The 16,340-nt window shown below is 29.6% G+C and overlaps 1 protein-coding gene across 3 annotated transcripts in view; it reads left to right on the plus strand.

The window, feature by feature from the left end:
- The window catches only part of tai (basic helix-loop-helix family member taiman), a 421,428-nt gene that overhangs the window by 390,428 nt on the left and 14,660 nt on the right, over nt 1–16,340 (plus strand). For 2 of the 3 annotated variants that reach the window (XM_075293683.1, XM_075293685.1), the window contains 7 exons: nt 9,928–10,888; nt 10,955–12,570; nt 12,781–12,936; nt 13,004–14,363; nt 14,823–15,005; nt 15,072–15,412; nt 15,481–15,823. In XM_075293683.1, the coding sequence (XP_075149798.1) occupies nt 9,928–10,888; nt 10,955–12,570; nt 12,781–12,936; nt 13,004–14,363; nt 14,823–15,005; nt 15,072–15,412; nt 15,481–15,823 (4,960 nt within the window). The remainder of the gene's footprint in view (nt 1–9,927; nt 10,889–10,954; nt 12,571–12,780; nt 12,937–13,003; nt 14,364–14,822; nt 15,006–15,071; nt 15,413–15,480; nt 15,824–16,340) is intronic. The other variant, XM_075293684.1, reaches the window with a different exon arrangement.

A 16,340-nucleotide genomic window follows, 5' to 3' on the forward strand; every position in this document is an offset into this window, starting at 1 on the left:
AAATGAAACAGATTCCTAAGAGTCCGAGTCTGGTTCATAATGGAATGCTCCTACTATATTATCCAAAGACGTGTCCTTTGGAATGAGTCCACGATGTGTCCTAAAGTGTAAATTTACCCCGGGAGCCACCGTGGTACAATGGTTAGCATGCCCGCCTTGCATACACAAGTTCGTGGTTTCGATTCCTGCTTCGACCGAACACCAAAAAGTTTTTTAGCGGTGGATTATCCCACTTCAGTAATGCTGGTGACATTTCTGAGTGCTTCAAAGCTTCTCTAAGTGGTTTTACTGCAATGTGGAACGCCGTTCGGACTCGGCTTTAAAAAAGAGGTCCCTTATCATTGAGCTTAACATGGAATCGGGCAGTAAGCCTGATACATCGGGCTGCCACATAACCTAATCTACACCGTATATTCTTGTCACTTGTGATCATATTAATATTAACATTGTTAAATATATATCTAATTTTGTGTTATGACAATCACAAGGCAAAAAAACAAGTCTAGACGAATTGCAGTTATGACAACGATAATCAACCGATATGAGTTCTGGCCAATGATAAGGGGGTTTTCTTATGTGCATTGCCGAAATTTGGTATCAGCGCAAAATTGCATTACACTCACGGTTGCCATAGTTGGTAGAATTCTAGCAAAAATGGTAGATTTTTTACTGTTAGGTAGATTGTTATAATTCTTGATGTTGTTTTTTTCAACTAAAATGTACTTCAATTTTCTACAAAAAGAAAATTTTAAGAAATAAAATTAAATTTTAAGACAATTTTCTATAGACATAAAATTATGACAATATTTTCTATAGAAATAAAATGTTCACAAAATTTTCTATAGAAATAAAATTTTGACAAAATTTTCTATTGAAATAAAACTTTGACAAAATTTTCTATAGAAATAAAATTTTAACAAAATTTTCTATAGAAATAAAATTTTGATAAAATTTTCTATAGAAATAAAATTTTAACAAAACTTTCTATAGAAATAAAATTTTGACAAAATTTTGTATAGAAATAAAATTTTGACAAAATTTTCTATAGAAATAAAATTTTAACAAAATTTTCTATAGAAATAAAATTTTGACAATATTTTCTATAGAAATAAAATTTTGACAAAATTTTCTATAGAAATAAAATTTTGAAAAATTTTTTCTCTAGGAATAAAATTTTAACAAAATTTTCTATAGAAATAAAAATTTGACAAAATTTCCTATAGAAATAAAATTTTGACAAAATTTCCTATAGAAATAAAATTTTGACAAAATTTTCTATAGCAATAAAATTTTGACAAAATTTTCTATAGAAATAAAATTTTAACAAAATTTTCTATAGAAATAAAATTTTGCCAAAATTTTCTATAGAAATAAAATTTTGACAAAATTTTCTATAGAAATAGAATTTTGGCAAATTTTTCTGTAGAACTAAAATTTTAACAAAATTTTCTATAGAACTAAAATTTTAACAAAATTTTCTATAGCAATAAAATAATTTGACAAAATTTTCTATAGAAATAAAATTTTAACAAAATTTTTTATAGAAATAAAATTTTGACAACATTTTCTATAGAAATAAAATTTTGACAAAAATTTTCTATAGAAATAAAACTTTGACAAAATTTTCTATAGAAATAAAATTTTGCAAAAATTTCCTATAGAAATAAAATTTTGACAAAATTTCCTATAGAAATAAAATTTTGACAAAATTTTCTATAGCAATAAAATTTTGACAAAATTTTCTATTGCAATAAAATTTTGACAAAATTTTCTATAGAAATAAAATCTTAACAAAATTTTCTATAGAAATAAAATTTTGAAAATTTTTTTCTCTAAGAATAAAATTTTAACAAAATTTTCTATAGAAATAAAATTTTGACAAAATTTTCTATAGAAATAAAATTTTGGCAAATTTTTCTGTAGAACTAAAATTTTAACAAAATTTTCTATTGCAATAAAATTTTGACAAAATTTTCTATAGAAATAAATTTTTCTATAGAAATAAAATTTTGGCAAATTTTTCTATATATAGAAATAAAATTTTGACAACATTTTCTATAGAAATAAAATTTTGACAAAAATTTTCGATAGAAATAAAACTTTGACAAAATTTCCTATAGAAATAAAATTTTGCAAAAATTTCCTATAGAAATAAAATTTTGACAAAATTTCCTATAGAAATAAAATTTTGACAAAATTTTCTATAGCAATAAAATTTTGACAAAATTTTCTATTGCAATAAAATTTTGACAAAATTTTCTATAGAAATAAAATTTTAACAAAATTTTCTATAGAAATAAAATTTTGACAAAATTTTTTATAGAAATAAAATTTTGACAAAATTTTCTATAGAAATAAAATTTTGGCAAATTTTTCTATAGAACTAAAATTTTAACAAAATTTTCTATAGAAATAAAATAATTTGACAAAATTTTCTATAGAAATAAAATTTTGACAAAATTTTCTATAGAAATAAAATTCTGACAAAATTTTCTATAGAAATAAAATTTTGACAAAATTTTCTATAGAAATAAAATTTTGAAAAAAATATAGAATTAAATTTTTCTATAGAAATAAAATTTTGGCAAAATTTTCTATAGAAATAAAACTTTGATAACATTTTCTATAGAATTAAAATTTTGACAAAATTTTCTATAGAAATAAAACTTTGACAAAAATTTTTCCAGGAATAAAATTTTGACAAATTTTTCTCTAGAAATAAAATTTTGACAAAATTTTCTATAGAAATAAAATTTTGAAAATTTTTTTCTCTAAGAATAAAATTTTAACAAAATTTTCTATAGAAATAAAATTTTGACAAAATTTTCTATAGAAATAGAATTTTGGCAAATTTTTCTGTAGAACTAAAATTTTAACAAAATTTTCTATAGAACTAAAATTTTAACAAAATTTTCTATAGCAATAAAATAATTTGACAAAATTTTCTATAGAAATAAAATTTTAACAAAATTTTTTATAGAAATAAAATTTTGACAACATTTTCTATAGAAATAAAATTTTGACAAAAATTTTCTATAGAAATAAAACTTTGACAAAATTTTCTATAGAAATAAAATTTTGCAAAAATTTCCTATAGAAATAAAATTTTGACAAAATTTCCTATAGAAATAAAATTTTGACAAAATTTTCTATAGCAATAAAATTTTGACAAAATTTTCTATTGCAATAAAATTTTGACAAAATTTTCTATAGAAATAAAATCTTAACAAAATTTTCTATAGAAATAAAATTTTGACAAAATTTTCTATAGAAATAAAATTTTCTATAGAAATAAAATTTTGGCAAATTTTTCTATATATAGAAATAAAATTTTGACAACATTTTCTATAGAAATAAAATTTTGACAAAAATTTTCTATAGAAATAAAACTTTGACAAAATTTCCTATAGAAATAAAATTTTGCAAAAATTTCCTATAGAAATAAAATTTTGACAAAATTTCCTATAGAAATAAAATTTTGACAAAATTTTCTATAGCAATAAAATTTTGACAAAATTTTCTATTGCAATAAAATTTTGACAAAATTTTCTATAGAAATAAAATTTTAACAAAATTTTCTATAGAAATAAAATTTTGACAAAATTTTTTATAGAAATAAAATTTTGACAAAATTTTCTATAGAAATAAAATTTTGGCAAATTTTTCTATAGAACTAAAATTTTAACAAAATTTTCTATAGAAATAAAATAATTTGACAAAATTTTCTATAGAAATAAAATTTTGACAAAATTTTCTATAGAAATAAAATTTTGACAAAATTTTCTATAGAAATAAAATTTTGACAAAATTTTCTATAGAAATAAAATTTTGAAAAAAAATATAGAATTAAATTTTTCTATAGAAATAAAATTTTGGCAAAATTTTCTATAGAAATTAAACTTTGATAACATTTTCTATAGAATTAAAATTTTGACAAAATTTTCTATAGAAATAAAACTTTGACAAAAATTTTTCCAGGAATAAAATTTTGACAAATTTTTCTCTAGAAATAAAATTTTGACAAAATTTTCTATAGAAATAAAATTTTGAAAATTTTTTTCTCTAAGAATAAAATTTTAACAAAATTTTCTATAGAAATAAAATTTTGACAAAATTTTCTATAGAAATAAAATTTTGGCAAATTTTTCTGTAGAACTAAAATTTTAACAAAATTTTCTATAGAAATAAAATAATTTGACAAAATTTTCTATAGAAATAAAATTTTGAAAAAAATATATAGAATTAAATTTTTCTATAGAAATAAAATTTTGACAAATTTTTCTATAGAAATAAAACTTTGATAAAATGTTCTATAGAAATAAAATTTTGAAAAAATTTTTCTCTAGGAATAAAATTTTGATAAAATTTTATATAGAAATAAAATTTTGAAAAAAAAATCTCTAAGAATAAATTTTTAACAAAATTTTCTATAGAAATAAAATTTTTACAAAATTTTCTATAGAAATAAAATTTTGACAAAATTTTCTATTGAAATAAAACTTTAACAAAATTTTCTTCAGGAGTACAATTTTGACAAAATTTTCTATAGAAATAAAATTTTGACAAAATTTTCTGTAGAAATAAAATTTTAACAAAATTTTCTCTAGGAGTAAAATTTTGACAAAATTTTCTATAGAAATAAAATTTTGAAAAAGATTTCTATAGAAATAAAATTTTGAAAAAATTTTTCTCTAGGAATAAAATTTTGAAAAAAAAATTCTCTAGGAATAAAATTTTGGCAAATTTTCTATAGAAATAAATTTTGACAACATTTTCTATAGGAATAAAATTTTGACAAAATTTTTTATAGAAATAAAATTTTGACAAAATTTTCTATAGAAATAAAATTTGGACAAAATTTTCTCTAGGAATAAATTTTTGATAAAATTTTATATAGAAATAAAATTTTGAAAAAAAATTCTCTAAGAATAAAATTTTAACAAAATTTGCTATAGAAATAAAATTTTGACAAAATTTGCTATAGAAATTAAATTTTGACAAAATTTTCTATAGAAATAAAAATTTGAAAAATATTTTCTATAGAAATAAAATTTTAACAAAATTTTCTATAGAAATAAAATTTTAACAAAATTTTCTATTGAAATAAAATTTTACCAAAATTTCCTATAGAAATAAAATTTTGACAAAATTTTCTCTAGGAATAAAAATTTGACAAAATTTTCTCTAGGATCAACATTTTGACAAAATTTACTATATTGACAAAATTTTCGATAGAAATAAAAATTGTTGACAAAAGTTTCTATAGAAATAAAATTTTGCGAAATTTTCGAAAGAATTTTTTTTTTTTATAAATTAAATATCTTTAAAAATTTTGATTTTCGTGTTAGGTCTGCTGCTATTTTTTTAGCTGTTATGAAAGTGTCTTACCTGACTGGTTTTCTTATTTTTTTTCTTATTTATTTTTTTTTTCTATTTGAAAAATTTTCTGTTACATCCTAATAAACACATATGTATATGCAAAATATTGACAAATTTTATGGTTGGTATGCATTTTTCTTTCATACTTAATCCAACAAATAACAACAACAGTATATGCTCATTTTATAGAAACACAAAAAACAACAACAAATTTAGTTATAACTACGAAGAATGACTGGAAATTTTTTAATTTAATGAAGAGGTTTTTTCTGAGGGTTCGTATTACAATGCGCGTGGTTCTCTATTCCATGGTTATAGTTGTAATAGCTAAAATATGTCTTCTAAATCTCTTCATATCACTCTCTCTCTCCCTCTTTCGGACACACACTCTCTGGATCTCATCAACTCTTCCATTGTATTGTGAAATTACCTCATTTTGAATCATTTATTGTGAATTTCGTAATAGTATACAAAAAAAAAAAAACAAAAACAAATGAAAAAGAAATCAAAATAAAAAACAAAACTACAAAATACAAAGCTAGGCTTTGAAAACAGGTGGTTATAAATTTTTTGAAACATGAGTGTTGAATTCAATTAGAAAATTTTATAAAATATAAACGGGGACAAATGGTAAAGCACTGTTTGTAGGGAGAAATTTTTGTTGGAGCGTTTATTATTTAGTAGATATAAATGCTCACTCTTACTTTTTTTCTTTAAATTCATTACAAAGGAAATAAACTTTTTCAATTGTTGTTTTGGATTAAGTTATAATAAAATGTTTGCCTCAAAACGGTTATAATTATATTTTACAGATTTATTTTTGGTTTTAACGGATAAACTTGATTTTAGTAGACATCTGTAAAAAATAAGTGTTTGTATTATTTTATAAAATTTGAAAATTAATATTACAAACTTGCTCTAGCCAAGGCTTTTGTTTATCTGGGAAAAAATCACATTATTATTAAATGCGATGAAAGTAAGTAAGCAACTCTAGTTTGGCTATACCACTAAAAAAAAAAAAAAAAAAAAAAAAACAATAAACAATAAATAAATATATAAATAAATAATAATAATAATAATTATAACTATAATAATAATAATAATAATAATAATAACAAGTAACCGGTTTTGCGAACGTAACCGGATAACCTTTTAATAGATGGAAAAGTCTAAGTAAATAATCGTTAATAAAAGCCGGTTGGAACGAACCGATTACTTTTAAATGTATATCACTAAACCTTTCCAATGAGGTATGACTACTTTTTACATTAAAACATGTATATTTTTGAACCGGATGTTTTTCCGAAACCGGCTATCAATCACAAAATGCTAGATTTAAAATAACTGAGTAAGTGGAAAAGTAACCAAAAAAACGAGTTTTTTTTAAAATTCGGTTTCCCGGTTTTAAAAAACCGGTGGCGATGAAACAAATAATAGGCATAATCGGTTCAACCGTTTTTCATAAAAAAAACGTAATTTTTAAAGAAAAATCTAATTTGGTTTGTCACAAAAAATATACCGATAAAATAATTCGATTATTTATTAAAAGTTAGACAAAATTTGAAATATTTTCACTGCTGTTTATTGTATGTACTTTCCTAAATTTGGGGGTGTAGATTGAAAAAAAAACCGGTTATGGAAATCTGGTTGTAGTGAATCGATTATACGGAAAGTCTCATTTGGTCATTATTATGTGAAAGAAGAGCTACAGGCGAATAATATTTCAAAACAATAGCGAGATTTTGTCTTTCGAAAACATTTTTAATTCTGTGTAAACCGGATGTGGTTATGAACCCATTCTCCGGTTCTAATGATAAATAAATGAACCGAAAAAATAATTTGCTAATTTATTAAAAGTTGGACCCAAATGGAAATGTTTTTACTGCAGTTTATTAAAATACCCAGATGTATTTTCATAAATTTGGCCTGGAGGGAGGAGTGTGGTGATGTTAAAATAAAAAAATCCGGTTATGAAACCTGGTTGTAGTGAATCGATTATACGAAAATCCTCATTTATCATTCTTATATAAAAGAAGAGCCGCAGGCGAATAATATTTCAAAACTATAGTGAGATTTTTTTTTAAATTTTTGATTTTTCTTTTTAAACCGGATGTGGATATAATCCCATTAATATCTCCGGTTCTAATGGTAATAGCCCAAATTTGACTTTAACGGATGGGTAGAAATGTTAGCTACAAACAGAGTTTTTTTTATTTATTTGGTACCTTTAGTAGTCTTTGATATTTTGGCTGTTTTGTAAAAAAAAACCGGTTCCAAAAAACCAAAAAACCTTATACTCTGTATATCTGTAATGGGTATATTGGATTAGACCGATTCATACATTGTAGGGTCTCATCGTTACCTTTCTAATGATGTAAATTTCGTTTTACTAGTACCCATAATTTACTTACACTTTAGAACCGAATAACCGGTTACTTCTGCCTGGAACAAAAATTGTTGTTGTAGTCTACTCCTAGAGTACCACCATCTATGAAAAGATTTCAATCTTCCACTAAGGATTTTGTTTGCCTTTCTAGTGATGTACATTTAATCGGTTCACTAGAACCGAGTACTTCCTTACACTTTAGAACCGAACAACCGGTTATCCGGTTCCGGTACAAAAAAAATGTTATTGAATGAAATCTACTCTTAAAGGTCTAGCATCTAGTTTTAGAAAAAAATCTACGAGGTATAGCTGAACTAGATTATATCCAAAATATGTTTTATGCAAAAAGGATATTTTCTGAACTAAAAGAAAAAAAGCTTATTTGGATCAAAATTGTTATCGATTACGAGCCAAAGATACGGATTCTTTAACACAAAGACATTTTTAGGGAACTACATAGGTTTAAACCTAGTCTCTATAAATTTAAAATTAGGATACGGATCTCATTTACCAAATTTACATTATCTTTTGGCTGTAAATTAATTTCAAAAAATCTTCAAGCCAAAAATGCAAAATCTTTAAAACAAATCTTAGCATATATTTGAACCTTTTATTTATATTTAATAAAATAAAATATTTTTCATTACTATAAGGAAAATTTTCTCTACTTATCAAATGGTAGATTTTTTACTGTTTGGTAGAATTTTTAAGTTCTTGGTAAATTTTTCAAAATATTTCTCTCCAACTAAGAGGGTATTCATAAATAGAAATAACATTTTGACACAATTTTCTATAGAAATAAAATTTTGACAAAATTTTCTATAGAAATAAGATTTTTACAAAATTTTCTATAAAAAAAAAAATTGATAGAAATGTTCTATTGAAATACAAATTTGACAAAATTTTCTATAGTAATAAAATTTTGACACAATTTTCTATAGAAATAAAATTTTGACAAAATTTTCTATAGAAATAAGATTTTTACAAAATTTTCTATAAAAAAAAAAATTGATAGAAATGTTCTATTGAAATAAAAATTTGACAAAATTTTCTATAGTAATAAAATTTTGACAATATTTTCTATAGAAATAAAATTTTGCCAAAAATTTTCTATAGAAATAAAATTTTGACAAAATTTTCTATAGAAATAACATTTTGACAAAATTTTCTGTAGAAACAAAAAAAAAAAAAAAAATAAATAAATAAAAATTATCTATAGAAATAAAATTTTGACAAAATTTTTTACAAAAATAAAATTTTTACAATATTTTCTATAGAAAAAAAAAATTTGCTAAAAATTTTCTATAGAAATAAAATTTTGACAAAATTTTCTATAGAAAAAAAAATTAATAAAAATGTATAGAAATAAAATTTTGACAAAGTTTTCGATAGAAATAACATTTTGCTAAAAATTTTCTATAGAAATACAATTTTGCTAATAATTTTTTATAGAAATAATTTTGATTAAAAATTTTTAGAGAAATAAAATTTTTACAAAAATTTTTAGAGAAATAAAATTTTTATAAAAATTTTTAGAGAAATAAAATTTTGATTAAAGTTTTTAGAGAAATAAAATTTTTATAAAAAATTTCTATAGAAATAAAATTTTGTTAAAAATTTTCTATAGAAATAAAATTTTGTTAAAAATTGTCTATAGAAACAAACATTTTGATTGACAAAATTTTTTACAAAAATAAAATTTTTACAATATTTTCTATAGAAATAAAATTTTGCTAAAAATTTTCTATAGAAATAAAATTTTGACAAAATTTTCTATAGAAAAAACCTTTTGCTAAAAATTTTCTATAGCAATAAAATTTTGCTAAAAAATTTCTATAGAAATAAAATTTTGATAAACATATTTAGAGAAATAAAATTTTTATAAAAATTTTTAGAGAAATAAAATTTTGATAAAAGTTTTTAGAGAAATAAAATTTTGATAAATGTTTTCTATAGAAATAAAATTTTGTTAAAAATTGTCTATAGAAACAAACATTTTGATAGGGAAATATTTTTTTAGTTTTAGCTCGATTAGCATCTGTGGTTGTAAAAGCTTCTTTAAATACCACAAAATTCCTTAATTACCACAAACTTCCTTAATTACTTATCCAAAATGTTAAATTTTAATTAATTTTTTTTTAAATTTTTTTTTATTATTTTAGTATCGTGATATTTGTGACAAAGGCCAAAGTCGTGATATCTCCTCCTCCTCAACACCAGCTACCACAACATCAGCCACAAACGCATCTTCGTCATCATCATCATCGTCGTCATCGTCGTCGTCATCAGCGTCCTCGTCTTCTACTTCGTCTGCCACAGTCACTGCAACTAGTACGAACAACAACAATAATAATAATCTTAGCACTAATAACAACAACAACAACCAAACAACCTCAACCCGTTGCAGTCGTTGTGCCACCGACAATTGTTCAATACATCCAGTACAACAGGGTGAAGTCTCCTCAACTGAACCACCACTGCCCGAACCATCACTGCTTAATGGCCAAGTGCCCGAGATATCGGCCTATTTTGAAGCATTAGAGCATTACATCTCCTCTGTGGGTTGGGTTCTATTGCAAGTAAATGCCGAAGGCATTATAGAGTCCTGTACTCAGAATATCCGTGAATTAATTGGTTATGAGAAACAAGAACTATATCGACGACCCTTGTATATGTACCTGTTTCCAGGCGATCATGCCAAATTGGATCCCATTATAAATAATATGTCATCGGCGTTTAGTACGACAAATAATCTAGGAGGCAGTAGTACTGGTAATAGCAATAGTGGTATTGGTGGCGGTGGTACTAGTGGTAGTGGTGGAACCAATAGTGCTGGTGGTGGTGGAACTGGCACTATGCATGATTTGAATTCCAATTGGAGTTTAGGGGATTCAGATGATCACAATGGCGGTGGTGGTGGCATTGGCGGTATTGGTGGTAGCGGTAGCATTGGAGGCAAAGCGAAACGTAGCATTTCGACAAAAGTCCGTATGTTAGTCAAGGATATGCGTTCGGCAACACAAACCTCAGGTTCTTCAACAACGACCACAAATACTGATAGTAATTCTATGGACCAAAAACCCAAATATGAAGAGGTTGTCTTAATAGCGGCACCGGTTAAAGGTAACATCCAGCTAACATCAATCATTGATCTATAGTTTCTAATTGTTTTCCATTTCTTGTTTTTAGACGATGCTGATTCGGCCTCTTCAGTTCTTTGTCTTATCACCAGACCCGAAGATGAGTCACCTTTAGAAATGAATATCCAACAACATGTACAGCATCCTACCATAGAGCAGGTTACCTTTAAGCTCGATATCCATGGCAAAATAATCACCCTCGATGCGACCACATTGCGTGAACCGTATAAGAAGCATTTGGCCCAATGGGTGGGTCGTCTGCTGCAGGATATTTGTCATCCTCAGGATTTGTCAGCTTTAAAATCACATCTATGCGATGTCCAGAATTCGGCAGCAAATGTAAATGCCATCAATGCCTCACAATCGCCCAGCAGCGCTGTGGGTATAAACCCGCCCATATCAAATGTTATATCGAAACCCTTTCGTTTGTGTTTGGGTACGCCCGACGTTTATGTCCATGTTAAGGCCAATTCGAGACTGTTTATCAATCATACACCGGGTGAGAGTGATTTTATAATGTCCGTGCAGACACTGTTGAATGCGGAAAATGATATGAACAGTAACAATACCAGCATGATGAGTGGAAATGCAGGAGGTGGTGGAGGTTTATTGACAACGGGTATATCGGCCATGTCGCCAGGATCATCTTTGGTTTCCTCATTGGTATCCAATCTATCCATGGATTCATTGGTCAATAGTAATTCAGTATCCTCACCCTTGGTCAGTGTCTCTGGCCTGGGAGGTTTGGTTGGTGGTGGTGGTGGTGGTGGCGGTATGCCTCAACACTCAACACAAACCATAAGCGTAGGTGGTCCCCTTATGACTTCGGCTGTCATCAATGGAACTGGCCCTGGGGGTCAGGGTAATAATGCCTCTGGTATGGGCTCACAGAGAACTTCTTCCACAACAGCAGCTACTACCTCGGCGGTTGCCTCAAATAATTCATCGATAGTTAACTCTTTTACCGCCTCACCAGCTGGTCACGAAGGTCCCTCGTTTTATAGTAACGAATTTGATTTCGACTTACGACATTCCTCATTTGAGATTGATCCTTCTGTGTCGGCATGGAATGACTCAAGACCAAATTCACGAGCCTCTGTAACAACACCGGTTAGTACACCTCGACCACCCTCGGCTGGTCATGGTTTTAGTCCAGCCATATGTCCGTCGCCGTCAACACCGTATCAGTTATCATCTCATTCGGCTGCTAGTTTACCATCGCCCCAATCGAATGCCAGTCAATCGGGTGGTGGTGGCGGAGGGGGTCCATTTGGAAATTTCAGTTTTCATTCCTTTGATGGCGGTAGCGAAAAAATGGATAAGGATCCTATGAACAATAATAATAACATCAACAGCAACAATAACAACAACAACAACAATCCCTTGTCTGGAAGTATGAGTGGAAATTTACCCAATGGTGGTGGCCAAAGTAGTATGATGATGGGTATGGGAGGCTCTAGCAGTAGTTCAAGCGGTATGGGATCAAATCCCCAACAGCAACAACAACAGTCTCAGAATACTCCACAGCATCCACCCACAGAATCGGAACGCCTGAGACATTTACTTACCAATAAAACACATTCATCATCTTCCTCATTGCTTGGCGGTGGTGGTGGTGGTGATGCCGACGACAAGGATAATTTGTTGAAGGTAAGGAAGAAAGAAGTAAGTAAACCAACAGCAAATGGAATAGTGAGAAACTATAGTCAGCGGTTAAGATACTTGGAAGATTTGAAATGAAAATCCATGAGGTATTCCAACCAACCTAAAGGATTCATGGAAAATTCTTACCAATTAGCTATCGATCGAATTTAAATTCATATCACTTTCCACTCAACTAATCCCCGGTTTTTTCCATCCCTAATTTCTTTACAGTTTTATAAACAAGAAGATGATAAAGAGGGCTTGCAAGCCAGCCTAAGTGGTATGTTTAAAATGGGTCCTGGTTCTGGTGGTATGGGATCTTCACGTATGTTTGGTCCTGGGGGTATGCAAAAGCAAAGTAACTCCAGCAATCCCATGTTATTATCGGTGAGTTTTCCCTATCGGTCCTATGGAATCCTCATAATTTCAATGGTATTCTCTCTCTCTCCCGTAGCTACTCAAATCCGAAGATGATGAGAACAGTAAAGGCATGGGCATGGGACGTTCTGGCGATTCGGTACGCATTAAAGATGAACCCCATGGCTCTCATCAAAATCCCAATAATATGTCCACTGAAGATCTGCGACGTATACTCAAGCATCAAGGCGATCCGGCTATGACACGCAAACGTTCTCTTAACGATCCCGATGATGGTCTCTCGGCTAAGAGATCCGATGATCGACCCTCGAAATTGTGTGAAAGCAATAAAATGCTTGCACGTCTCTTAAGTAATCCGCCAAAGAATATTACCATGAATATACCACCGGTGATTAAGACCATACCAGATAAGGTACCCAGCAGTGTGGGGAGAGTTTCATCATCGGGAGCGAGCATGGGTTTAATGCCGGGTAAAAGTTCTACCATAACAACAATGGCTGGTAGTGGTGTAGGCGGGCCGGGACCGGGACCAGGCCGGGGAAGAAGTCTTAAGCAACAGCAGCAGCAACAACAACAACAGCCTTCCGATGTCTACCTCAGTCAACAGCAGCAGCAACAACACCAACAGGGTTTAGAATCCTCTGTGATGGGTTCGAATTTACAGCGCCTATCACAGCAATCTCATCCTCAACAGGGAAGTCAAATGGACTTCTCGTCATCAACAACGGGAGAACATCCATTTGCCACACCGCCTCTAAGCACACAAGCTCCTTCAACAACAGCTACCTCAAATTCTAGTGCAACAACGGGTACCTCCTCCGCCTCCACATCGGGTCTTTCGGTGGATGGAGATCCGGAATTATCCAAAATACTTGACAGTGTTATGGACTATGTGCCTGATGACCAGCCACCAGGTCTCACACCGCAACAGATCAATGAACGTTTGGCCATAAGTGAAATTCAAAAATCGCTAATGGTGGAAACGTCCGGTTTTAAGGTGGGCCACATGCCAATGACTGCCACAGCCCAACAAATGTTGCAACAACAAATGCAGCAACAGCAACATCAGCAGCAGCAACAAATGCAACATCATCATTCCCAGCTACAACCGCCTGCCTATCCGGGCAGCATGTTGGCTGGTTTGGGTGGTGGAAATTTGACAGCACAACAGCAAGCGATGCGTATGCAAGTTCTAGAAAATATGAGAGCCCAACAGAATTTCCAAAGACCTCCACCCAATTATCCAACACGAGGGCGAGCGCCCATGAATGCGGTGGCAACGCCTGGTGGTGGTGTTATACCTGCCTTGTCCCAGCCTCGTTATCGTTCATTTACCCAACAGCAAATTGTCCAGCATAAGGAGCGTTTACTGCAACAACAGCAAAAGCAACATATGCTAGTACCGGAAAATGCCACAGCTCGTAATGATCAGATGTGTAAGTAAAGGGAATGCCATAGTACAGCTTCCAATGCAAGAGAATAACTAAACTCTTTGATTTTATCTGTGTCGCTTAGGTCTATATCCTATTTCTATAGAAAATTTTGTAAAAATTTTATTTCTATAGAAAATTTTTTAAAAATTTTATTTCTATAAAAAATTTTGTCAAAATTTTATTTCTATAGAAAATTTTTTTAAAATTTTAATTCTATAGAAAATTTTTCCAAAATTTTATTTCCATAGAAAATTTGTTCAAAATTTTATTTCCATAGAAAATTTTGTCAAAACTTTATTTCCATAGAATATTTTGTCAAAACTTTATTTCTATAAAATGTTTTTTGTCAAAATTTTATTTCTATAGAAAATTTTGTCAAAATTCTATTTCTATAGAAAATTTTGGTACACCATCCAATGCAGGAGAATAACTAATCTCTTTGATGTCTTCTTTTTCGCCTAGGTCTAAATCCTGGCCTCAACAATATAAGTACCTTGCTCAATACGGTGGCACCCAATGTCACTTTGTCACGCACAAATATGCCTCCCGACTCGCAATTAAGTCCGAATTTTGCCCAAACAATGCTGCAGCAACAATTGAGTCCTGGTCAACGCAATGCCCCCTTTAGTCCCCAATCAAATCCAGGTAAATATTTCAATGGAATATATGCCCCTCTGCCCAAATTTTCAAATATTTCCTTTATTTTTCTAGGCTATGGACCCCAGTATACTCAAAGTGGTCAACGCATGTCTCCCCAGCAACAGCAACAATTGTCTCAACAAGCTTCTGTGCAGCAACAACACCAACAGATGGCTGCCTTTCAGTCAGGCAATGCGGCCCAGCTATCACCTCGGCAACCGCATTTTGGTGCAGGAGGACCAAATACACCGGGCAGTGCGGGTATACCCTCACCTGGTCTAAATCCTAGTGCATCGCCACAACAATGGGGTCAATCCGGGCCAGGAGGAGGAGGAGCAGGTGGTCCAAATACACCACAACAAAGAGGACATTCGTTGCAACAACACAATCCTATGCTCAGTGCCCAATTACAGGTAGGTCACAGTCTACCCAAAGAACTAAGGAAAGAAATATGTGGAAGCTATTTCGTTCTCTTTCACAGGGTGTAAGTCCTTATAATGCTAGACAATACCAACAACAACAACAACGAGGACGAGGCTTGAATTCACCTAGTGGCGTTGGTCCACAAGGCACCGGACCTGGTGGCGGCGGTGGTGGTGGTGGACAACAGGTTCCTACGGCTTCAGTTCTCCAGCGTCAAAATTCATTTCAAACCAACGATAGTGGAGGTTTTACACCAACGCCAAATTCACCATCGCCCCAGTCTCCCTATGGAGCTGGCAATGTATTCCAACAGCAACAGAACCAGCAGCAGCAACAACAACAGCAATTGCAACGTATGCAACGGCAAGCTAGTATACCACAAGCCACACAACATTTGCCAGGTAAGATAAGAGAAAAAATGCAATAACATATCCCATGCAAGGATTAGGGAGATAAACGCACGAAAATTTAAAAAAGTTGTATGGCCCTTTGACGTTATGCTTATTTACTTTTCCCGGGTTGAAATGGGAAGATAAAGCACATAGAGCTATGACCCAAGTTTTGTTTGAATATGCCATAATCCAATGCTATTTTTTGTCACAATGGAGAAGTGCCACAATTGTTGCAATTTCATGTTCTATCAAGTGGCGAAATTACTCATTTCTATAAGGTGGGCAGTGTTATTCCAATGGATTGGATTTTCCACAATGACAAAGTTAGGTTAGGTATAGTGGCAGTCGGTTTGTTTAAGCTTACTTAGACTATGTAGTCCATTGCGATTACGGTTGCCACTCGAACCAAAAATAATCTATCAAAATTTGAAGAAAATTTTACTAAAACAAGACCAAACAAAAATTTTTATTTTGCAAAATTTTATTTCTATAGAAAATATTGTCAAAATTTTATTTCTATAGAAAA

This window comes from Haematobia irritans, chromosome 2 (assembly GCF_050003625.1).
Source record: "Haematobia irritans isolate KBUSLIRL chromosome 2, ASM5000362v1, whole genome shotgun sequence".
Taxonomy (NCBI): domain Eukaryota; kingdom Metazoa; phylum Arthropoda; class Insecta; order Diptera; family Muscidae; genus Haematobia; species Haematobia irritans.